The sequence below is a fragment of the Dendropsophus ebraccatus genome, chromosome 4 (genome assembly GCF_027789765.1).
Source record: "Dendropsophus ebraccatus isolate aDenEbr1 chromosome 4, aDenEbr1.pat, whole genome shotgun sequence".
Lineage (NCBI taxonomy): Eukaryota > Metazoa > Chordata > Amphibia > Anura > Hylidae > Dendropsophus > Dendropsophus ebraccatus.
Window position 1 is genome coordinate 147,646,091 of NC_091457.1, and position 24,785 is coordinate 147,670,875.

At 42.8% G+C, this 24,785-nt stretch overlaps 1 protein-coding gene and 1 long non-coding RNA gene across 4 annotated transcripts in view; one reads left to right on the forward strand and one right to left on the reverse strand.

Moving 5' to 3' along the window:
* Nucleotides 1–35: 35 nt before the first annotated feature.
* On the forward strand, nt 36–14,600 carry LOC138788966 (uncharacterized). Its single transcript, XR_011362674.1, has 3 exons — nt 36–150; nt 12,994–13,106; nt 14,345–14,600. It is a non-coding gene; the product is annotated as an uncharacterized lncRNA (long non-coding RNA).
* DDR2 (discoidin domain receptor tyrosine kinase 2) overlaps nt 10,592–24,785 on the reverse strand; it is a 141,537-nt gene continuing 127,343 nt past the window's right edge. For all 3 annotated transcript variants that reach the window (XM_069967409.1, XM_069967410.1, XM_069967408.1), the window contains 4 exons: nt 23,718–23,909; nt 21,780–22,014; nt 16,278–16,427; nt 10,592–14,584 (listed from right to left, as the gene is read on the reverse strand). In XM_069967409.1, coding sequence (XP_069823510.1) covers nt 14,444–14,584; nt 16,278–16,427; nt 21,780–22,014; nt 23,718–23,909 — 718 coding nt within the window. In that variant the 3' untranslated portion in view covers nt 10,592–14,443. The remainder of the gene's footprint in view (nt 14,585–16,277; nt 16,428–21,779; nt 22,015–23,717; nt 23,910–24,785) is intronic.

Genomic DNA, 24,785 nt, shown 5'->3' on the forward strand with positions numbered 1-24,785 from the left:
CGCACGATGGGCGGGACTCGGGACGGCGGTAGCCAATCACGTCCGTCACGTGATGGTCGGGCGTCTTCCCGCTCTGAGAGGCGGTGGTTTGTGCTGTGTGAGGGGATTGCCACTTGTCTGTCACACTGACACATCAACCTTCAGCGACGGGTACAGACAGTCCTCACACCTTCCCTTATCCACTTCCACCTATTTACCCAATATTGTATTTAAGGTGTGAGGAAACTGAGGAGATTTTTGGCAGATAAGCCCCCCTGGGCCATCTAGTCCGCCCTCGTATTATTTCCTTTCTTATTATCTTGGGATAGATATATGTGTATACCAGGCTGGTTTACATCCACTTATGGTCCTATTTAACGACTAACGATAAACGTTCGCAAACTAGATTATCGTTAACCTGAAATCGTTCCAGAACAATGGTCGTTAGTTATGATCGTTATTGCGACCGTTACTATGATTGTTTATTCCTCCTGATCCCAGCAAAACAATGAACAATGTGCAATTACACTGAGCGATGAGTGAAAAAATGCGGAACTTGAGCGAACGAATGCGGAATTACAGCGAACGATTAACGATAATTTTAGGTTTATATCTAAATTAACGGTCAACAACATATGAGCGGTTTTTCAATCGTTGCCTGCAATTGCACAGAACGATTTTCGCTGAAATTAAAACGATATAACGATTTTTCGCACGATAATCGTCCCATGTAATAGGGCCCTTACTGCAGATTTACCTACCACATCTGCTGGAAGTTCGTTCTAAGTATCTACTACTCTTTCAGCAAAGTGACATTTTTTTTGTTTCTCTGATTTTCCCACCTGCCAACCTCACCCTGAGTCCCCTTGATCTTGTGTTCATTTTTTTTTATAAAAAAAAACTTTTAACCCCTTAAGGACAGAGCCAATTTCGATTTTTGTGTTTTCGGTTTTTCCTCCTTGTGCTTAAAAGGCCATAGCACTTGCATTTTTCCACCTAGAAACCCACATGAGCCCTTATTTTTTGCGTCACTAATTGTACTTTGCAATGACAGGCTGAATTTTTGCATAAAGTACACTGCGAAACCAGAAAAAAATTCAAAGTGTGGTGAAATTGAAAAAAAAAACCACATTTTGTTTATTTGGGGGAAATGTGTTTTTACGCCATTCGCCCTGGGGTAAAACTGACTTGTTATATATGTTCCTCAAGTCGTTACGATTAAAACGATATATAACATGTATAACTTATATTGTATCTGATGGCCTGTAAAAAATTTAAACCATTGTCAGCAAATATATGTCACTTAAAATCTCTCCCTTCCCAGGCTTATAGCGCTTTTATCCTTTGGTCTATGGGGCTGTGTGAGGTGTCATTTTTTGCACCATGATATGTTCTTTCTATCAGTACCTTGATTGCGCATATACGACTTTTTGATCGCTTTTTATTACAATTTTTCTGGATTTGATGCGACCAAAAATGCGCAATTTTGCACTTTGGGATTTTTTTGCGCTGACGCCGTTTACCGTGTGAGATCAGGAATGTGATTAATTAATAGTTCGGGCGATTACGCACGCGGCGAAACCAAACATGTTTATTTATTTATTTACTTTTATTTATAACCTGGGAAAAGGGGGGTGATTCAGACTTTTATTAGGGGAGGGGGCTTTTTACTAATAATGACCCTTTTTTTTTTTTACTTTTACATATATACTAGAAGCCCGCCTAGGGGACTTCTAGTATAAGTGCTTTGATCTCTCATTGAGTGCAGAGATCCATGAGATAGGCACTCGTTTACTTCCGGCTGCTGCAGCCGGAAACAAACGAGTGCCGAGCCGGGGACGGCGCCATCTTGGAGCGGTCCCCGGCCGGCTTCAGTTACGGAGATCGCTCCTCCGGGATAACATCCCGGAGGAGCGATCTCCCCACTAGACACCAGGGATGACGCTGCGTCCGGTAATCGGATGCAGCTGTCATGTTTGACAGCTGCATCTGATTACTGTATTAGCGGGCACGGCGATCGGACCGTGCCCACTAATACCAGCGGTCCCGGGCTGCAAGTGGCACCCGGGACCGGCGCGGTTCAGAGCGGGGTCGCCGCGCGGCCCCGCTCTGAACACCCTTACCGGCATCAGGGCGTAAATTTACGCCCAATGTCGTTAAGGGGTTAAACTAAAGGTAAACATGTAGGAAAATTTCCTTGCTGATTTTCCATGCCCAAATGAACCAGAACTTTACCTCAAGCACTAAAATGTCAATTTGGAAAATTTCCTTGAAGAAATAGCTTGAGCAGTGAGCAGTCGTGGCAGGTTCAATGAATGGGGGCTTATTCTAGGTGGAATTCACACTGGTTTTAAGTGGAATCTATCAGTGTAATTTCTACTTGTAAATGACGCCATTCTCAATCCTCTGAATTTCGTTTTTTTTCTCATAACATGTTTATTGTTTGATCAATAGATTTGTACAGTGGTCCCTTAAAGGGGTAGTGCGGCGGTAAACAATTATTGACAGAATAACACACATTACAAAGTTATACAACTTTGTAATGTATGTTATGTCTGTGAATGGCCCCCTTCCCCGTGTCCCACCACCCCCACCCGTGTACCTGGAAGTGTGGTGCGCTATACATACCTGTCACGTGCTGACTCGTCTCCGATCTTCAGTCAGCGATGTCATCTTCGACCGAATCCGTCCGTCCGTCCTGAGTGACGGCCGCCCACAGTTATGCTCAGCCAATGACACGGCAGAGGGCGACCGGCACTCAGGACGCTCGGAGGGATTCGGCCCGGCCGTCCGAAGAAGGCATCGCTGACTGAAGATCGGAGACGAGTCGGCACGTGACAGGTATGTATAGCGCACCACACTTCCGGGTACACGGGTGGGGGTGGTGGGACACGGGGAAGGGGGCCATTCACAGACATAACATACATTACAAAGTTGTATAACTTTGTAATGTGTGTTATTCTGTGAATAATTCTTTACCGCCGCACTACCCCTTTAACATACGATATTTATTGGTTCCTGGACAACCATTGTATGTTGAAACCATTATATGTTGAGACCAAAACCAAAACTGAAGGTACAAGTAGTTTGGGGGGGGGGGGGGGGTCAGATTGTGGGTACAGAGGCACTTTAAATGTTAAAAAAACATGCTCACTTTCTTTTATAGATGTACCTCTTGTTTCCAGTTCAGGTGTGGTTTGCAAATAAACTTCGATCGGTTCTATGGAACCCCAAGCAAACTGGAGACGAGTCAGGCTATCTCTGGGAGAAAGTGGCCATTCTTTTTCTAAGTCTGGTTTACTTGTCATTTTAGGCTGGGTTCACACGCTGTAACTGTGCGGCTGTATTTTTTATGCGGCTGTAAATGTGCGGGTGAAACTCCGGCCGTGGGAAAAAATAGACATGCGGCTCAAAACATACGGTCATTTACTTGGAAATCTGGTTCAACTAAAAATAACAAATAAAATGTTAAGAAAGTGATGGAAACACCTCTGGATGCATCTGGGAAAGCAGGGAAACAGTTTACATGAATCGCTATTACCGGGGTTTGCGATCCTCTGCACTATAGCCGATGTCTCTCATGGTTAATATATTGAATTAATAAAACACATTTTCTGTCTAATAAAGTCCCTTTTATTGTTCAATAATTAAATGTAAACGATTCCATCATTTTGCAATTAAATATACTGTTAAAATAAATATATATATAAATAAATGTATATTTATATATATATTTATTTTTTGACAGTATATTTAATTGCACAATGATGGATTCGTTAGAATTAAATTATTGACCAACCAAAATGAATTTATTTAAACGAAAATGTGTTTTCTTAATTAAATATTAATTAGTACAGGAAACTCCATAAGCCGTTAATTCATATTCCCGGCAATAGAGCTTTCTGTACTAAGCATCACTTTACTTTAATGAAAACATCAAATGTTTCTTCTAATTATGTTATCACAATAGCATTATTAGAAGAAACATTTAGAATTATATGTGCGCTCAGCTGATTGGCTGATCGGCTGAGCGCACATATAATAAGCCGGTCCGCAGCACAGTGACTTCATTGTGCTGCGGACCAGCGAAGAGACAACATCGGGGTGAGTATAGAGCTCTCCCCACCCCCTCCCCAGCACTGCACCCCTCCCAGCAAGGAAGGGGGGGTCACTTAACCCCTTCCTTGCTGGGATGGGTGCAGTCTGACATCAGTCTGGCCCCCAGGGGGTTAAGGGTGATGCAATACATCCTCCCTTAACCCCTTGGGGGTCAGACTGTAAGCAGCGATCTGTAAAGATGCTGCATACTGTAAGGTGCACAACACCGCTCACAATGATGGGTGTTGTGCTCCTGTTTGTGTGTTTTTTGTGTGTTTCTCCCTTTTTGTTTTTCAGATATCGGTATCCTGGGGATTACGTCGGATTCCGTGGACTACGTCGATGACCAGCGTTTTTTTAATGTTTTTTTTTAATAAAATGGTCAATGAGGGGTGTGGGGGTGTTTTTATTTGAATAAAAAAATTTGTAAACTTGTGTCTTGTCTTTATTTCTTTACTTTATAGACTTAGTAGTGGAAGCCGTCTAATAGACGGAATCCATTACTAAGTTGGTGCCTAGTGTTAGCCGGTATAAAATGGCTAACACTAACCATCTATTATTACCCCAGTACCCAATGGCACCAGGGGTACTGGGAAGAGCCGGGTGCCAGTGGTCCCGGAGCGTCAAAATTGGCGCTCCTGGACCGGGCGGCAGCAGGCTGGTAAGATTTAGGCTGGGGAGGGCCTAAACCAATGGCTCTTCCCACCCTGGTGTTACCAGGCTGCTGTCGTTTGGTTTTTAACCCGGCTGGTTATAAAAATAGGGGGGACCCTATGCGTTTTTTTTAATTATTTATTTATTTAAAAAAAAAAAACGCATAGGGTCCCCCCTATTTTTAGAAACAGCCGGGTTAAAAACCAAGCGACAGCAGCCTGGTAACACTAGGGTGGGAAGAGCCATTGGTTTAGGCCCTCCCCAGCCTAAATCTTACCAGCCTGCTGCCGCCCGGTCCAGGAGCGCCAATTTTGACGCTCCGGGACCACTGGCACCCGGCTCTTCCCAGTACCCCTGGTGGCATTGGGTACTGGGGTAATAATAGGGGGTTAGTGTTAGCCATTTTATACCGGCTAACACTAGGCCCCGACTTAGTAATGGATTCCGTCTATTAGACGGCTTCCACTACTAAGTCTATAAAGTAAAGAAATAAAGACAAGACACAAGTTTACAAATTTTTTTATTCAAATAAAAACACCCCCACAACCCTCATTGACCATTTTATTAAAAAAAAAATTAAAAAAACGCTGGTCATCGACGTAGTCCACGGAATCCGACGTAATCCCCAGGATACCGATATCTGAAAACAAAAAGGGAGAAACACACAAACAGGAGCACAACACCCATCATTGTGAGCGGTGTTGTGCTCCTTACAGTATGCAGCATCTTTACAGATCGCTGCTTACAGTCTGGCCCCCAAGGGGTTAAGGGAGGATGTATTGCATCCCCCTTAACCCCCTGGGGGCCAGACTGATGTCAGACTGCACCCATCCCAGCAAGGAAGGGGTTAAGTGACCCCCCTTCCTTGCTGGGAGGGGTGCAGTGCCGGGGAGGGGGTGGGGAGAGCTCTATACTCACCCCGATGCGTCCTCTTCGCTGGTCCGCAGCACAATGAAGTCACTGTGCTGCGGACCGGCTTATTATATGTGCGCTCAGCCGATCAGCCAATCAGATGAGCGCACATATAATTCTAAATGTTTCTTCTAATAATGCTATTGTCATAACATAATTAGAAGAAACATTTGATGTTTTCATTAAAGTAAAGTGATGATTAGTACAGAATGCTCTATTGCCGGCATATGAATTAACGGCTTATGGAGCTTCCTGTACTAATTAATATTTAATTAAAAAAACACATTTTCGTTGAAATAAATACAGTTTCGTTGGTCAATAATTTATTTCTAACGAATCCATCATTGTGCAATTCAATATACTGTCAAAAAATAAATATATAGATAAATATACATTTATTTATATATCTATTTTTTTTAACAGTATATTTAATTGCAAAATGATGGATTCGTTAGAAATAAATTATTGATCAACGAAAGTGTCTTGATTACAAAGAAAATGTGTTTGATTAATTTAATATATTAACTATTAGAGGCATCGGCATTCGGCATCATTGCCGGCTATTTTTGAAGTACTCCGTACGGACCGCCTGTCAATCCACGGCCGCATATTCAGCCGCAAACAATGGTCTTGTTCATTTTTTACGGGTCCGTTTACGATAGGGCCGTAGATACATACATAGTGTGCACTGTGCAGCCGCATATCCTATACTTCCAAGCATACACACGAACCACCAAAAATACCGCCGCACAATTACAGCCGCAAATACAGCCGCACTCTTACAACGTGTGAACCGAGCCTAAAAGTGTAATTACCATTTTAAAAGACTTCTGGCATGTCATAGCGACATCTCAGAAGTCGCTGAGGGGTTGCAGGACAATAGCAACATACAGCCACTGAAAACTTCTTTCCCGCTGCCTATCCCGCATGCAAGACACACACCGCATGCAAAGCTCTTTAGGCAAAGTACCTTATCCGAGAACCACGGGGGGGGCGCCCCCTGTTCACTTGGATCTGCATGATAGAACGCTATAGATTCAACCAGCCTTTGCTGTGGAACACTAAGTCCAACATAAGAAACAGTCCAACAGTGAAGGGAGGGGAGCACGACAGCTGCCACGATACTATCACCGCACAGGTCCGTCAGCTGCTGCGATATAACTACTATACAGGAGCTCCTATAACCCACAAGGACTGGTGAGAGGTGGACTTCCACCACATAAAAATATATATATATATACTTGACTCTATATATTTGTCCTATCTAAGGATATAAGGGATATGTAAACGGGAACCCAACAATTGCAGATGCGGTAAAGCAAAGGCCCTGCACCGCTTTCTCTATTTTAAAAGTGGCAATATTTATTCCATCATTTTTTAACATTTTTTTATACTCTATATTATATTTTATTTATTGCTGCATATGAACTAATACTGCATGGTAAAATAAACATAAGTAAGTCAATACCGATCAAGTATGCAGATAGACTATGAACAAGACCGTATATAGCTGCTTCACTGCATCTGAAAAATTCATCATAGCACATTGAGATACAATTTCATTTTTTCTATTTTGTATTTCATATATATATATATTTGTATTTTTGTACTTTTTGTATTATTTGTAATATTTCTGTATTATATTTTTTATACATAAAACTAGATTTTAAACTAAATTCGATAATCATGAGATCCATTATGTCATAATCCAACTATATTTGTATATACTATTCTGATCTATCTATGTCTATCGCCTTTTGAGAGCCTATCACTTTTTATCTCTATATCACATATCTATTATAGTTCTAACAGGTGCAGAACTAGTTAGTGCACTCAAGGTTTTGACATATACCAGATCGCCCATAGACTTTTTCAGTCCAGCACACCATACTACCATTTCTGTCAGATGTGTATATTGGTCGGGGCCCGGCTGCTGAGAACCACGCTTTCAGCCCCTTCATCTCTGCTACAGTGAGCTAAATTCCGTAGACTGCTCATATTAGCAGCCCCTTCGTTCTAGTTATCAACGGGGTTTTCAGCAGTCAGACTCCGACCAATATACACTTCTGACATGTCAGTATTTTTTTTTTAAATGGTAGTTACACATTAAGGCTATGTTCACACTATGTAAAAAATAACGGCGCAAATACGGCCGTTGTTATGAAATACGGCCGTGTTTTTTACGTAGTGTGAACCCAGCCCAAGGCTATATGCACATGTAGTATGAGACTGGCTGGTCCGTGACCCGGTCTCAGCAAAAATCATCCTGGTCGGTACTGCAGTCTGCAGTACTGCATCTCTAGCGCCGCTGAGTTCTGATGCGGGCTCATCGGTGCTCCGCAGTGTGCACTGACAGGGTTTTCTGTGGCTGCTATTCAATGAATAGGGGCCGCAGAAGACTGACATATCAGTTTTCTACGGCACAGCTAGGGATCCTGGTCGAAGTGTATACCCTGTGTATACACTCCCGCCATGATTCCCTAGGCCTGCAGCACAACGTAGGTTGCAACAACAGCCATGATTAGTACGGAACTTACGTTGTGTGAACATGGCCTAAGGGTGCGTTCACACGTACAGGATTGCAGCCGATTTCACACTGTGAAATCTGCTGTGATCCTCTTTCCTGTCATTTTGTATGGGTTTACATACTCGAAATCTAGCCAGGTAGAGAGCATGGCACCCGTGGCATTCACTTCACAGCTATGTCTCTGTAGTGGTGAATTCCCACAATGGAAGTCTATGAGATTACATTGTTAGAAATATCAGCCGGTCTGTGGGAGTGGATTGTGCTGCTGCTGCTGTACTCTCTCTGAAAGCTAAAGGATTCCATGGTTAGATAAATGCAGGCTAAGATAATCAGACATAAGAACTGGAATAAGGGCACCTTATGGGGAGAATCATAGGCACCTTTTGAGTGACAGAGTATCCCAGTGGATTTCCACCAGTAGTTGTGAAAGAGAAAAGTCCCAGCCTGATAGTTTAGGTGGAGTGATGTGGAGATGTTACAGAAATCTGAGGGTCTTTACAGAACTGCACATCTTCCCCTCTTAAGTGTAATCATGATAATAAGTCCCAATGCACTTGGAGAAAGTATCTTCTTATTGGCAGTTTTGTGTTAGCAAAGACTTCAGAAGAGTGGGATTTAGGGATAATGATTTCTAACAGGCTGTAGGAAAAGCTAATCGTATGCTGGGGTGTGTAGCTATAAGGTATAACCAGTAGGAAGAGGGAGATTGTGATCCCGCTGTATAGAGCTCTGGTGAGACCACATCTGGAATACTGTGTCCAGTTCTGGAGACCTCACCTAAAAAAGGCATAAACCATATCAGGAAAGACTTAAAGGGAACCAATCAGCTATATTGGGCTGATATGGTTCCCTGGAGCAATGTATAAAGCTCCTGCTGCAGCCGCAGCACGTACCAGCCACGGCTGCAGCAGGAGCTTTATACCGGGGAAAAATTACTTTTATTCCCCCCGGCTTGGCAGGGAAATAGTCATCTGGGCGGCTCCCCGCCCGCGTCTAGTCACAGCGCTCTGCCTGTCAGCACGCTCCGCGGGAATGATTGACAGGCAGAGAGGTCCGTTACTGGCTGGTATCTGGTTTTCTGATCTCTGCTTTAGTTTCTTTGACTGCTCTCTTGGATTGTGCTTTTGAACTGCACTTTAGTTTAGTTTGTCCCTGACCACCCCTTTGGTGTTTGTTCACCTTGTCTTTGTTTTATGTTTTACACCTTGGTCACAGGTTAGGGACTGTCGCCCAGTTGCTCTCAGCTGCTTAAGACTGTCTGAGGCAAGTAGGCAGGGACAGCTGGCAGGGGCAAGTTCAGGGCTCACAGTCTGTGTCCTCCCCATACCTTCTCTGGCCGAGTTCACAAAGGCATTTTTTGGAATTTAACTCTGTGATCTTTGATTTAACTTTTTTTTTTTATTATTTTTTTATTACAGAACATAAAAACTCACAAGTCCTTTAACAATCTATGTAAAATTACTATTTTTCTGCCAATTTATTCTGTACATTTCTGTTCAAGCTACATTACCACTAACTCAGCATAGACAAATCTACAACAGAAACAGCTAAAATAACACATGCGGCATTTATACATCACTATGCACATGTTCAATGTATAGTACATTGTTTATAAACCTGTAACACAGCAAACCTATACAATGTTAACAAGCAAAACAGAAGGTTCCCTTTGATACATCCATTATATTTACATCAGCAAACCTTTTCTATTATACTGACCTCTGATTTTTGTCTGATTACTCTAGACGTAACAGTGGAAATACAATGAATATGAGAAAAATAAAATGCACAACACTGGCTAGATGTGGTTAGAATATAGGAAGAAATGCCTGTATGATTTATTATACTGTTGTATGCAGCTTTCCATACATTTAGCTTTACCAAAATTTCTGCATACCTGCAAGTTTACTGTTTGCAGGGAGAATAGTGTAGGACTATATACAAAATGTTTGTTTTTTGTTGATGGGAAAAAAAATAATAGATACATTTTAATATTTAAAGGGGTTGTCCAGTGTGGGGGCACTTTTTTGGGGGGACTGGGGAGGAGGTGGCTGAAATAAAAGACGTCCATTCATCTCCCCGGTTCCAGCGGTGGCTCGCTCATCGCGGCGCTCCGGTCCCCGGATCCTGGCTGCTTCCGGGTGTCTGACGCCGCCCGAGACGCTACGTCTCAGGGCCGCTCAGCCACTCAGTGAAGGAGGCGGGATCCGAACGGACTTCACACGGATCACGCCTCCTTCACTGAGTGGCTGAGCGGCCCTGAGACGTAGTGTCTCGGGCAGCGTCAGACACCCGGAAGTGGCCGGGAACCGAGGACCGGAGCGCCGCAATGAGTGAGCCGCCGCTGGAACCGGGGAGGTGAGTGGACGTCTTTTATTTCAGCCACCTCCTCCCCGGTCCCCCCCAAAAAAGTGCCCCTACACTGGACAACCCCTTTAATGTGCACTGCAGCCTGCACAAGATACAAGTGATCAGATATGCCTTAAAGGAGTACCCTAACGAAAACGCAAAAAATTAGTGCAGGCAGAGGGGTACAGTAATATAATAAAGAAGTTATGCCCCTGTACTGCCGCAGTACTGCGTACCCCAGCCAGCCTCCTGAAGCTCCCTCTGGCACTTACTGCCAGAACACTGGAGATCGGAGGGTGACCGCAAAGTGGTAATGCTGCGCTGAGGTGGCAGAGGGACGGGAAAGTATAGATTCTTTATAATGTTTTTGTTTTTGCCTTGTCTGTGTTGTAGGTGATGCAATGACTTCATTTATGGACATTTATGAACATTACTCCAGAGGCGTACGACAGGGAGAAGGTGCAGATTCGCCCCTTCTCCCTGACGCATGGCATCTGTACGCCGCTTGCCCGATGGGCGGGCTGGCGGAGCTTTGGGGGCGTGACGAGGCGGGGAGGAGGCGTGGCCTCCTCCAAACCCTCATTTTTCATGATTTATGCCTGGTCTTCATAAATCCCCCACCCATGTGTTTGAATTTGTTACATAGTTACATAGTTAATACGGTTGAAAAAAGACACATGTCCATCAAGTTGCTGTATAAAGCTCAGGTTAGTTAGTGCAGGACAGGTCCAGTTAACCTGTGGCTGCCTTCACACTGCCTCTTTTTTTTAGTAAAAATGCCATGCCATCTTTTTTTTGCCAAAATGCCAGCGGCCAGATGTTAGCAGGAGGTCAATGGAAGTTTATGATTTGCCTTTGCACGCATGTTTTTTTTCTCACCTTTCTTGGGTTTTTGAGGCTTTGTGGCAGTTTTTCCAAAACGCAGCATGCTGAGGGAGTTTTTTCGATAAACTGTGTCATTTTTTTCTCCCATAGACTTCAATAGGATTGTTCTGGTTATCTCAAAAACACCATTGCTGTGCATATGACATTTTTTTCAGATGTTTTTTGTCACCTTTTGTGGTCCATCAGCTAGGTCATGTGATGGCAGAGGGAAAAAAAAAAAGTTCACACAAAAACTCCTAAACCACAAAAAAGATCATTCAGAAAAACACTAAAAAAAAATGGCAGAAAAAAAACGCAACGGCATGAAAAAAATGTCATGCACCGCATTGGCGTTTTTTTGTGAGGGCACCCTGAGGACTATTTTCTAATCTCAACTTAATCTCTAACCTCCTGGAACATCATTTTCCTCTGTATATATATGTGATCCATTTTTTTGTACACAAAGACGTGTTTGACCATGTTTTTTTGTTTGTTAAAATTAAATGTACTGAAACGAATGTAAAGATGCATTGTTAACCTAGCCTAATTTGTCCATCTTATTGTGTGGTACTACCATTAACCCTAGGCAGCACACAACTGTTATAGTGAGGCTATATTAGACTCATCCATCCATCATCCACTCTTCCATTACTTCACTTCTTATGTTAGGTCACGTGCATGCTCCTGTCAGCTGTACCTTGAAACCACTCTAGAATCCAAACTTTTCGTAATGTAGAAACAACCAAAACTCTTATTACCTACTTGTAATTCCTATCTCCAAGACTTTGCTTATGATGCACAGTTAGGGTGCGGTCACACCTACAGGATCTGCAGCAGATCTGCAGCAGATTTGATGCTGTGTTCAGTTATTTAAATGAAATCTGCTGCAGAAAATCTGCTGCAGATCCTGTAGGTGTGAACGCACCATTAGGCTATGTTTACACAACGTATATTTTACATAAATCACGGCCATGTGATTTATGCAAAACATACGTTGCATTTGAATGAATGAAATCCCGGACGGAGCGTATACACATAGTATACACTCTGGATGGGATTCTATACGGCTGCACGAAAAATTGATATATCAGTTTTCTGCGTCCGCACAGACATGTCGGTTCACACAATGAAACGTGCGGCTCTGGCCGCAAGCTCCATTGTGTGCATCGGTGAATTGGGATGCGCCCGCATCCGAATTCAGCAGAAATGGAGATCACGGTCTCATGTCTCAAGGGAACATGGTCTCTTGTCTAATTCCGTTTGTACTGTACATGTACCCTCTCAATTGTACAGAGTTATAGAATATTTTGTCACTATGTATAAACAAAGATTATTATTATTGTTATTTATTAGTACTTCTGGTGCTATATTTATTATTGAGATTGATTCTGGTACTGTATTTATTACTGAGATTGATTCTGGTACTGTATTTATTACTGAGATTGATTCTGGTACTGTATTTAAAGTGTCACTGTCACCATAAAAAACGTTTGACATGTCATGGGGAGACCAGAAGCACCAAAGGTACCTTGGTGTGTATAGATGGCATGCAAGATGCAGGTAGTTCCCACCACCTGTCTATGGCTTATGGTTGAATCCCTGTTTTCTAGGACTCCCTAGGGAGGCAGCTACCTTCAGCCACCAGTATCAAATACCACTCTAATGTTTCAGCAAACATCCCTCAGCAGAAGATATCTGAAGATGGTGTTATGGAAGCTCATCTGTGAGTACCATCTATACGGTATAGATATTTAGGAAGGTACAAACAGCTATCTATCCATGACCCTGATCTGACCATCATCTAGAGCAGGGATGTGGAACCTTCAGGCCTTCCAGCTGTTGCAAAACTACAATTCCCATCACGATGGGATGATGGGAATTGGCATGTAGGGAATTGTACTTTTGCAACAGCTGGAGGGCCGAAGGTTCCCCAACCCTGATGTAGAGCATAGCATAATAAATACATTAAACGTACAGGGGGGGGTAGAGATCAAATATACCTATTAATAGGGAACTGATTTAGGCATTTCAAAGACTTCCAAAGAACTTTACAATATACACAATACACTTTACCATCCATGGTAAATAGATGGGAAACTATTGCTGGATGTGCAAAGTAGACATGACAGTGTAATATGCTTCTCTGTTAGGGCTACATATTATAAGTTTGTGCCATTTGACGAATAGGAGTGTTAAAATAATACAGCGGACTAATCAAAAAAATTGTGGTGCAGTCCCTCTACCTCTCTGTGCAGTTACTGGCAGCCTGTTACGAACACACATATGCAAAGCATCCTGTCATTCACTGCAGGGAGAGGCAGGGGGAGCACTCACCCCATACATACACCAGACTATAGCATTCCTATGTATTCTTTTAGCACCCAGGCACAAAATAGTTTTACTAGTATACTGACTAGCTGTAAAATGTTGCCCTTACATAGGGCAACCTATTCAGCTGACTACTTTTCTTCAAAATAACAAAATATTAGATGTACTATAAAAAATACATATAGCTAAGAAAAGTTCTATTTACAGATAAAGACTTAAAAAAAGTATAGATTTATGATACATAAAACACAGTTATATGAAACACAGTTATAAATAAGTCATTTACTTTCCCGCATTGAGTGGCGCTTTTATGGGCATCTATGGAAAGCTGTAGCTCTAACCCAAGAGACGTGGTTAATAATGTGAACATACGGCTGGTGGACTAACATCCTACCCCTTGTTCATTACTCAAGCCAATGGATGAACATATAAATAAAATGTATTTTTTGTCTTTTGAGTAAGAAAATTCCTGATAGGTTTTGTAGCTTTTAGAATGATCATTGTTAAAGCTGAAGAAACAAAAAAATAAAAAAATCTTAAATACGTTAACAATCATAACAAACCAAACGTTTGTAATGCACTTTTCGCACAAGCGCATGTAAACAGATCATTCGTAATTGATCTCTTCGACAGGAGGATATGTGAACAGCTGAAAGTCCACAAGGAAAGGCAAAGATTCGAGATGGTTGTTGACGTAGATGTGGTGCATTCTGTTCACAATGACGATAACAATCAGTCCTCTAGATCGGAGACTGGTTGCAAAAGTTGGTAAATTTCTTGAAAGCTTGGCCGGTCTTTGGTTTCCCTTCGCCAGCAACTCAACATGAGCTTATACACCCTGTCTGGGCAAATCTCCGGTTGGGGAAGATATACCTAGCATGAAATAAAAAGAAGCTAAATATCTATGTATGTGCTTTAATTACTATTTTTATTAATGGGAATCTATCACCTCCATAGTACATGTAGACCTTGTCCATAAATAAATAGGTGCTTCTGGTATCCGGTTAATCTGGTTGATCCACCACTTCAAACTTTATATGTGTTATGCCAACATCTGCTGCTGTAAATCCAGGAGGAAAGGGGGGGGGGGACAAGAACAATGGGCCCTAATGCTAGACCCACCCAGCTGTCCCTACCTACTTATTTGTGAATACACAAATATGGACAAGGCAAGAAAACACAGATTGTGAACAAGCTAAGGGTCAGAACCAAGAGAATAGTCAAATAGGAATAGTAGTGGGTCAGAATAAACAGGATATGAGAGACAGGAGGAAACACTAAAACACTCAAAAGAGACTAATAGAAAGCACTAAAGGCTGGGCTTGTAAATTGTTTATGGGATGTCAGGAACCCATCCCAGGCGTGATTGGACCAATCCCTGACATCCCAGCCACACACAGAAAGGACCAGGAGAAACAAATCCCTTCTTAACTGTTTGAAGGGCAGAGGAAACTCAGCAGGGGAAGAGATGGGTGTGGTGGAGAGTCAGTTACCACATCAGAGGTAATAGAGCTGTGTTCAGACAAGTATATAACAATAAACAAAAAAGGCATAAGATCATAGCCATAATGCCTCCTTTACCACAGAAGTCTGAACGAATGTGGATGTCACAATATGCAAATTAGTTGATTTGGTGCACCAGTGGCGGCCCCAAGCCCCTAGTGTACTGCTACATCCATCTGCTGTTCCTGCCTACTTATAAATAAGATAAGATAATCCTTTAATAGTCCCACCATGGGGAAATTCAGTGTAATCCCCATGGTGGGACTATTAAAGGAGTATCTTAAATATGTATTACAAGCAGAGTCCAGCAGCAGAGCCCTCTATGCATTTCATGAGGAAACAGGCGCAGTGGTCAGGAATATCAGGGGCTTGTGAGCACCAGGGGCATCACCATCAATGCATCAGGGGATCGTGAGCACTCTTGGTGCACTAAACAAACTGACTTGCATATCAGGTTTTTATAGCATAACTCGAGAATGATGCAGCAAATTAAAATACGAAAAGCACCAATGTATTTAGAATCCCAAAAGCTATCCCTCCATGAAACAAGGTCTGCATGTACTATGGTGGTGATAGAGTCCCTTTAAAGTGGTTCTCTTGGACTTTAATATTGACAGCCTTTCCTTAGGATGCCAGCTCAGTCTAATTGATTTTAGAGACCAGAGCTGCTGAGCGCTACAGCACCAGCCTCAGCTGCTACAAAATGTATGACACTGCAGCTGGAAAACAAATAAAGAGGATATGGGGCTCACTGGAGGAGCTGTGCCCTCTGTGAATTAATATTGATGACCAATATCAGGTCCTGGAAAACCACTTAAAAGTACTAAGAATTAATAATTTGACTATACCACCAGAAACAGTCAAAACATAATAGTATCACAACCCTTAAAGAATTGGGCATAAGTGAAGCAGGAATCTTTTATTATACCAAAAGCTAACTTTATAGGTTGTTTTAATATCATACGTGCTCAAATTGATGAGACCGGGGTAACAAATCTACTTGTCATTGTATACTATACAGAAATGATATATACAGTACACATATAACAATATCAATATCTACCTGTTTCCCTTGATCTCGAAAAAACTCTCCAGTGTTCTCAATCACTTGCTCATCAGACATCTCACTATATGGTTGTTCTTGACAGAAAGTTAACATCTCCCATAATGTGACTGCAAATGCCCACACATCACTGGCGGTTGTGAATTTGCCCTGTGGAATTTTAAATGTTAAAATGTCAAAGAGGTTTTGCATATCTTTACATTTATATCATACTTAGATTCTACAAGTTTCATGCTGTGCAAAAACTTTGAAGCTTTTGATATGTCACTGATAGAGATGAGCGAACCGGTTCGCCCGTTATGGGATCCGGGTCGGATTTTCAAAAAAGTCCGAGTCCGATCGGATTCGGATTTATGGAAGTCCGCTCTGAATTTTTTTTCTTTTTTTTCTTGCTTTCTAAAATGGCAGCCGCCATTTTAGAAACCAGGAAGTGTTGCGGGCGGGAAAAGCACTTTCCCATGATGCCCGGAACACATCCAATCAGCAGGGATGTTGCACTAGCCCACCCCCTGTGATGTCCGTATAGCTTTAAGAGGAGCGCTCACGTGACCGCAGGACGCAGTCTGCTGAGAGAGAGGAAGGAGAGTGTTATTACTGCACACAGCTCGTCAGTGACAAAACGCTGGCAATTGCTCATGCTGCTGAGACAAAAAGATTATTAGGAAAGCGGAGAGGAGAAACATATAGTGATTGAGAGAGAAAAATAGAGAGGGCGAAAGATAGATAGATAGATAGATAGATAGATAGATAGATTAGGCATAGGAGAGCAAAGGGTGCACAGAACAAAAACGCCAGAAAGAAAATAGAAACCAGAAATGAGTTTTCTCAACCTTAGTGTCAAATATACCTCTAGTGCATGTCTGTATAATAGTAAAAAAAAAGTGCTATACAGATATCCAATTACTATAGTGGCACCCTTGCGAGAGTGTATATGACAAATGTTGTTTCCTGAGACACAAATATATATCTCTTGTGCATGTCTGTGGAATAAAACAAAAAAAACTGCTATACAGATATACAAGTACTAAAGTGGCACGCCTGCTAGACTGTATTACAGAAAATACTGTTCTCATCTACCAAGTGTAGAAATCATAATTGGAATATAAAGTCATGGCACAGCGGCAGCAGGGTTTTAGGCAGAGGGCAGGACAGAGAGTCTGGCTCAAGGGGCAGAAGAGGAAGTAGCACAGGAAGAGGGTCCAGTGGCAGGCCTGAGCTTTCTTCCACACACCAGGGTCGTGTCCATACGTTTAATTCCACAGTCCTGGAGTGGCTGCCTCACACTTCGACGTCCACAAGGATGAGTAGTGAGACAGACAGCCAGGTATCTTTGGGTACCTCGGACACGACCCTCACTTGGCACGGGCACGCAGCAATTCCCCCACCTCCTCCATCTGACATCATCAGCAACATCCCGCTAACTTTTGTACCGCCGCCTGCAAGGGAACTTGGCGTCTATGAGCAGCCAACTGCTCTTTGATGACGATGAGCACGTGGGGGAAGAGACAGGGGACAAACAAATGGAGGGCATAGCTGTGGCGGAGGCGATATCAGAGCAGGCCCATGATAGTCCTGGCAGGAGAGCAGTAGGCAGTAGACGAGAGAGGGCTGGGCAGGAGCCTGATGAGGATGATAGCATCGTTCTGGAACTGGATGATTCTACATCGAATGTTACATGGGATCCACGGCAGGAGTTGGCTTATTCGATGGATTCGTCCACCGGGAATCCATCTGCCAGCAGGCCCGCCACAACTAGGAAGCAGACAGGCAGCAGTAGTCAAATAACAAGTTGGAAGCGTAGCCAGGACAAGCAGTTGACCACTGGGGAACCCTCCTCCACTGCAGGTCCTAGTATTGGCAGCGCCTGCCCATCCTTGCAGCCTGTCGGTACTAGACTTTACACCTCGCCTATATGGCAGTTTTTAAAAAAGTGCCAGGATGATACCTATATGGTCATCTGTCGCCTGTGCGACAGGCGCATTAAAAGAGGCAACAAGCTGTGTGAATATATTCACCCTTCCCAATGGGATGAAAAAATGAATTATTATAGAGAGGAGCTGGGTGCACAGTTAGTGGCAGCCTTTGGAACACGGCACTCTCATTCACGCCATTTTCACCAGGGCCACACCAGCAGCGCTGCCTCCTCCACATCCTCTTCTAGCAGCTTGAGTGGCATGAGCAGCGGCACCAGTCTGAGCCTGATGTCCATGATGCACGCTTTCATGCAGCCACAGGCCGGGGTAACAGGAGCACCGTCACAGCAGCAGGACATGACGGCACACCTCAAACAGCAAGTCCAGGGATTTTTGGACTCTACGTTGCCACCTAAGGTGCCGGAACCCCTGGACTACTGGGTGGGAAAATTAGATGTCTGGCCACAACTCACTGAATTTGCTTTGGATATACTCTCCTGTCTGGCCAGCAGTGTGTCATCCGAGCGAGTTTTCAGCACAGCAGGTCATATTGTCAGTCGCAGGAGAACGAGATTGTCCTCTGATAGTGTGGAACGTCTGACTTTTATCAAAATGAACGCCACATGGATAGATAAGGACTTTGTGACACCTGCTCCTGATACCACAGAGTAGGATTTGGTTGTGTTGTCACCAAGATGTAGGACCTTTTCTGCTTCTATTATGGCCTATATGTATACTAGACCTTACAGGTCATTCCACCATTCCTGCTGCTGCAGCTGCTGCTCTGCTACCTCTCGCCTGTCTATGGACCTCATTATTCTGCTTCTGCTGCTCATGTCACCCCATTACAACTGCTACTCCTGCCCTGGCCTCCATGTTGGCTACTGTTGCTCCTGTACTGGCCTCCATGTTGACTACTGCCGCTCTTGCCCTGGCCTCCATGTTGGCTACTGCTGGGCCTTCACTGGCCTCCATGTTGACCATTGCGGCTCCTGCCCTGGCCTCCATGTTGGCTACTGCTGGGCCTTCACTGGCCTCCATGTTGGCTACTGCTTGGCCTTCACTGGCTTCCATGTTGGCTACTGTTGTTCCTGCCTGGCCTCCATGTTGACTACTGCCGCTCCTGCCTTGGCCTCCATGTTGGCTACTGCTGGGCCTTCACTGGCCTCCATGTTGGCTACTGTTGCTCCTGTACTGGCCTCCATATTGACTACTGTTCTCCTGCCCTGGCCTCCATGTTGGCTACTGTTGCTCTTGCCTGGCCTCCATGTTGGCTACTGTTGCTCCTGCCTGGCCTCCATGTTGACTACTGTTGCTCCTGCCTGGCCTCCATGTTGACTACTGCTGCTCCTGTACTGGACTCAAATGACTATTGCTGGACCTCCACTGGCCTCCAATGACTACTGCTGCTCCTTCACTGCATTTGTTAACTTTTCTCCTGCATAAACCCTGTAATGGTGAATTTCCTGCATAGACCCTGTAATGGTCAATATTAAAGTCTAAAGAAAAAAAAATTAACTTTTAGATATTGAAAAGATAATGATTTTACTGACATGTAGAGCCCTAAATTCAACCAAATACACTACCCCCGTATCATATAGATGCTTTAAACTATGAAATCCGAAGAAATCCGAAATCCGGTCGGAACGAACTTTTGAAAAGTTCGCTCATCTCTAGTCACAGAGGCATATCTAAAGTCCGTCCGACCTGTAAGCACAGTGTAAGGTCCTTATTACATGGAGCGATAGCCGTCCGTATATCGCTCCATGTAATAGAGACAACGATCAGCTGATGACAACAATCACACAAACAAACAGCATTCATCTCCTAGTGGCTGCAGAAATTAGATGCTGCCCTAAGGCTGCTAGGAGAACATGGATACAGCCTATGGCTATGTTCATACACTGTGAAATAATATAAATAACGGCCATTATTTCAGTCTTCGAAGATTCAAAGTTTTCAAAGTCTATGGAAACAAAGTCTGTCAGTTCACACCATGCATAGAATAATGGCCGTTTTTCGCAGCAGGCGTCATATTATTGTTCTTGACATTCATTAGCAGACATTATTTTAAGTTTTCATGCACAGATTTTTATTTTTTGGCCGTTCTTTCACCGTCTTTTTAACAAAATTCAATGGATCTTCATAAATAGCCTCACCCAAAAGGATGTCGAACATGGTCAACATTCAACGTAAACTTAAATAATGTACCAAGGGCCGTCATTGCAATAGTGGCTGTCAAAGTAGGTTACATACCGACCATTATTTGATACTCAAAATAATGGCTGTTATTTTGAGTATCAAATAACAGCCGTTGAAAATCATTGTGTGAACACAGCCTATGGCTATGTTCACACTATGTATGAGACTGGCCTTTCCGTGGCCCGGCCGGGTCACGGAACGGCCAGTCTCTGCCCGGATTATCCCGGCCGGTACTTAAGTACCGGCCGGATGATCTTCCCGGCCGCAGGGTTCTGATGCGGGCGCATAAGTGCTGCCCCCGCATCAGAACCTCCCACAGCACACAATGAAGCAAGCGGCCGGAGCCGCTCGCTTCATTGTGTGAACTGACAGGGTTTCCTACGGCCGCAATTCACTGAATTGCTGCCACAGAAAACTGACATGTCGGTTATTTGCAGGACCGCACGGAATCCCGGCCGGAGCGCATACGATGTGTATACGTTCCGGCCGGGATCCCATAGAAATGTAGGCAATGTTCCAAACTGCATAAAGTACGGCCATTGTTCCCGATGGCAACAACGGCCGTACTTTTACGTAGTGTGAACATAGCCTATGGCTGTATTCATGTTTTCCAGGACTCCCTAGGGTGGCATCTATTTTTCCCAGACCCCGGGAGTTGAATGCCGATTGTTTGTGTTTGCCACATAGCTGAACACGGACATTGTTCTGATGTTTGCTCATAACTTCAACTGATTGCTTGTGGTCTGAACACTTCCAGACCGATCAAAACTTTTGAAAACTTTTTTTTTATAAAGATAGGTACTCTTTAAAGGGGTATTCCGGGGAAAATGAACTTTTTTCCTATCCACAGGATAGGGGAAAAGTAGGACATTGTGGTGGGTCCGGTCCCTGAACTCCCCGGCTATCTTCGTATTGGACCCCGGCCGTCTCTGTTATGAATAACTCCCCGGATCGGCACATTACCCGCGGCTTTATTCATTCCTGTGGAGTGGCTGCGGGTCATGTTATAACAATGCCAGCCTATACAGAGATGGCTGGGGGGTTCAGGCGTCGGACCCCCCACGATCTCCTACTTTTCCACTATCCTGTGGATAGGGGAAAAGTTCATTTTCCCAGCTTAGCCTAAAAAAATACACTTTCACATGTTTTTATATTGTGTTAGCATTTTGCATTAATATTTGTAAGTCAAAAGCAATAATGGCCAGAAAGAAGAGGCACAAAACTTTTGTTTGTAATATTTCTCTGTGTAGGTTGTGACTTACAAACCAAAATAGTGCCTTAAAAATTGATTCCCCCCCCCCCCATTTTTTCCTTAGTTGTGTGTGCAAAAATGTATTTAAAATTACAAAAAAGAAAGAAAATAATACAAGAAAATGCCTTAACTTACCATCAAAATACTTTCCCAAGACATCCATCTAATGGGAAGCACTGCCCGCCCCTGGATTCTGTAATAATCTCCACTGTACAGATTCCGGCTCATGCCAAAATCAGCTATTTTGATTGTGTAATTTCTACCAACAAGGCAGTTCCGCGTTGCAAGGTCTCGATGCACAAAATTAAGAGATGAGAGGTATTTCATTCCTGAAGCGATCTGTGCGGCCATATATCGGAGGTCTGAATAACTAGAATCATGTAATGTGGGTAGAATTAGTGATATAAAAATGCTGTTAGTCATGGCATTTACATTATTATTTTTTTTTTTAAATCATTGTATATGGCTGTTTTTAAAAGTATCTTTTAGTAGGGTGTAGGGGGCAGACACCTGTCTGTCAAGCCTAGTGCCTGTCTGGACTCTACTACTATTACCAACATGGATAACCGTGGCTGAATATTGTGGTTGAATGAGGTGTTTAGACTATGCTCCCTAGTGGACACCCAGTGCAGGTCCTCTGCAAATCACTATCTTTTAGAACAGACCTCTTAAAGCGACTCTGTACCCACAATCTGACCCCCCCAAACCACTTGTACCTTCGGATATCTGCTTTTAATCCAAGATGTCCTGCGGTCCGTTTTGCAGGTGATGCAGTTATTATGCTAAAAATTTACTTTTAAACTGGCAGCCCCATGCCCTACGGGAGTGGCCTGGATTGTGTATGCATTAGGCTGGCACAACCTCTCTGTCCCTCCTCCCGTAGGGCACGGGGCTGCAATTTTAAAATTACTTTTTTATGACAATAACTGCATCACCTGCCGAATGGACCGCAGGACAGATCTTGGATTAAAAGCAGCTATTTGAAGGTACAAGTGGTTTGGGGGGTCAGATTGTGGGTACAGAGTTGTTTAATGGCAGAAATGTAACAATATATAAAATATAAATTAAATAGTACATGGGTTTAGATGAGAAGGACTGCTCCTTGAACAGCATCCAGCAGACTGTACTGTAGAGTATATACGAGCAAACCGAAAAAGCCAACAATTTTAACAAAAACCAAATGCAAGTCTGTTTTATGTGTAAAAAAGAATGCAATACAATAAAAAAAAAGATGATACACAGCATTCATAGCCTTAACCCCTTAGTGTCCAAACATATGTATTTTTACAGCAGTCACTAAGGGGGTTTAGGACATCTTTTTACGATATATATTGCGATATATATTGCCTGTCAGCATAATGCTATGGTTTTTATTATTTTTTTAATTTTATTATTTTATTATTTTGTTGCAGTGTATTATATGAGCGATCAGAGGATCACAAATAAAAGTCCCTTTATGGGGCAAGTTGAAAAGGGGAAAAAAAAATTTAACAAAATGTTAAACAACCCCGGCCAAAAACATTTTTTTAAAAAAAGCATGACTTCCCCTTATAAAATTACTATTTTTTTTTTTTTTTATAAAACATAAAATAATTTGAGGAAAAAAAAACATACATATTTGGTAACGCCATGTCCAAAACAACCCAAACCATAAGTTCACACACCATTTTTTCTTGATAATAATGTCCGTTATAATCATTCTCATTTTTTACAGCCATTATGATAAAAAACAGCAGTTGTTTTCACTTTAAAAAAAAACAGTGTGTGAACATAGCTTAAAACTATACCCACCCACCCAGCTACATAAAAAAATAAAAAGGTTACAGATCTTGTATTGTGGCGTCACCATTTCGGCTGTGGCTGTAATTTAATTTGTAGCTGTATAAACCCCAAAATGGTGCCATTAAAAAGTACTACGTGTCCTACAAAAACCAAGCCCTCTTATGTTGCAGAAAAAAAAAAATTATAGATCTTAGAATGTGACATGGAAAAAAAATTAAGAAAATGGCTCGGTCACCAAGGTATTAAAAATCCCAGACCATACTGGTAATTCCAACAGTTATAGAAACTTACTTGATATTTGCTGTGGCACTAAGGGGTTCTTTCTCTGCTTGATGGCGTGAAAGAAACTGGTTAAGGTCACCATTTTCCATATACTCTGTTATCATGCACAGTGGGTCCTCAGCAATACACACGGCCAGCAGGCGGATAATATTTGGGTCCTTTAACCTGGACATTATCTTGATCTCTTTTAGAAAATCGTTTCTGCAAAACAGTAAAGAATACATCTTGATCTCAGAAGGATATGAGTAAAGATCAATGAACGTCATTTGTATGACATTTTACCAATGGCTGGAGGAGTTGGATGCAGTCCTAGGGAGTCCTGGAAAACATGGGTACAGCCATAGACCGTAGGCTGTATCCATGTTTTCCAGGCAGCCTAAGGGTCCTATTAGACAAAGCAATTTATTATTATTTATTTATAAAGCTCCCTTAATTCCAGAGCTATATGGGTTAACAAACAGGAACATTGAAAGATCAAAACACATTACATAAAGGCAAATGGCAGACTGGTACATGAGGAGAGAGGACCCTGTCCACAAGAGCTTGCAGTCTGTAAGAACTTTTTTGTTTCCTCCATTTAACGATAGACAATTGCAAATGAGTGCTTTTGCAAAGGAGCTGAAATCAATCACCAAAACACACATAGTCATTAGTTATTATCGCAATTACGATTGTTCATATACACCAGTGATCACTTGAACCAATGATGTGTATATTGAAAGATTTGCAAATGATAAGGGTATGTTCACACTGAGTAAATGTGGCGGAAGTGAAGAGTTCCACCGCGGAATCCCGCCTGCCTCAGTGTCAGACGGCATCTCTATGGGAGGGCTCTTTCTCCTCCGCTCTCCGCTCGAATAATTGACATGAACTCTTCGCCGTGGAATTCTGCCACATTTACTCAGTGTGAACATACCCTTACCAATGATTTTATAGTCAGCTCAAAAGATGCAATTGATATACGGACGAATTTTCATTAGTGATTTGATCATTGGCAGCATACACATGGAAAGATTATAGCTTACATTCAAACAATATAATGACTTTTCATTTGATCTGTCCGCGTAATAGGGCTTT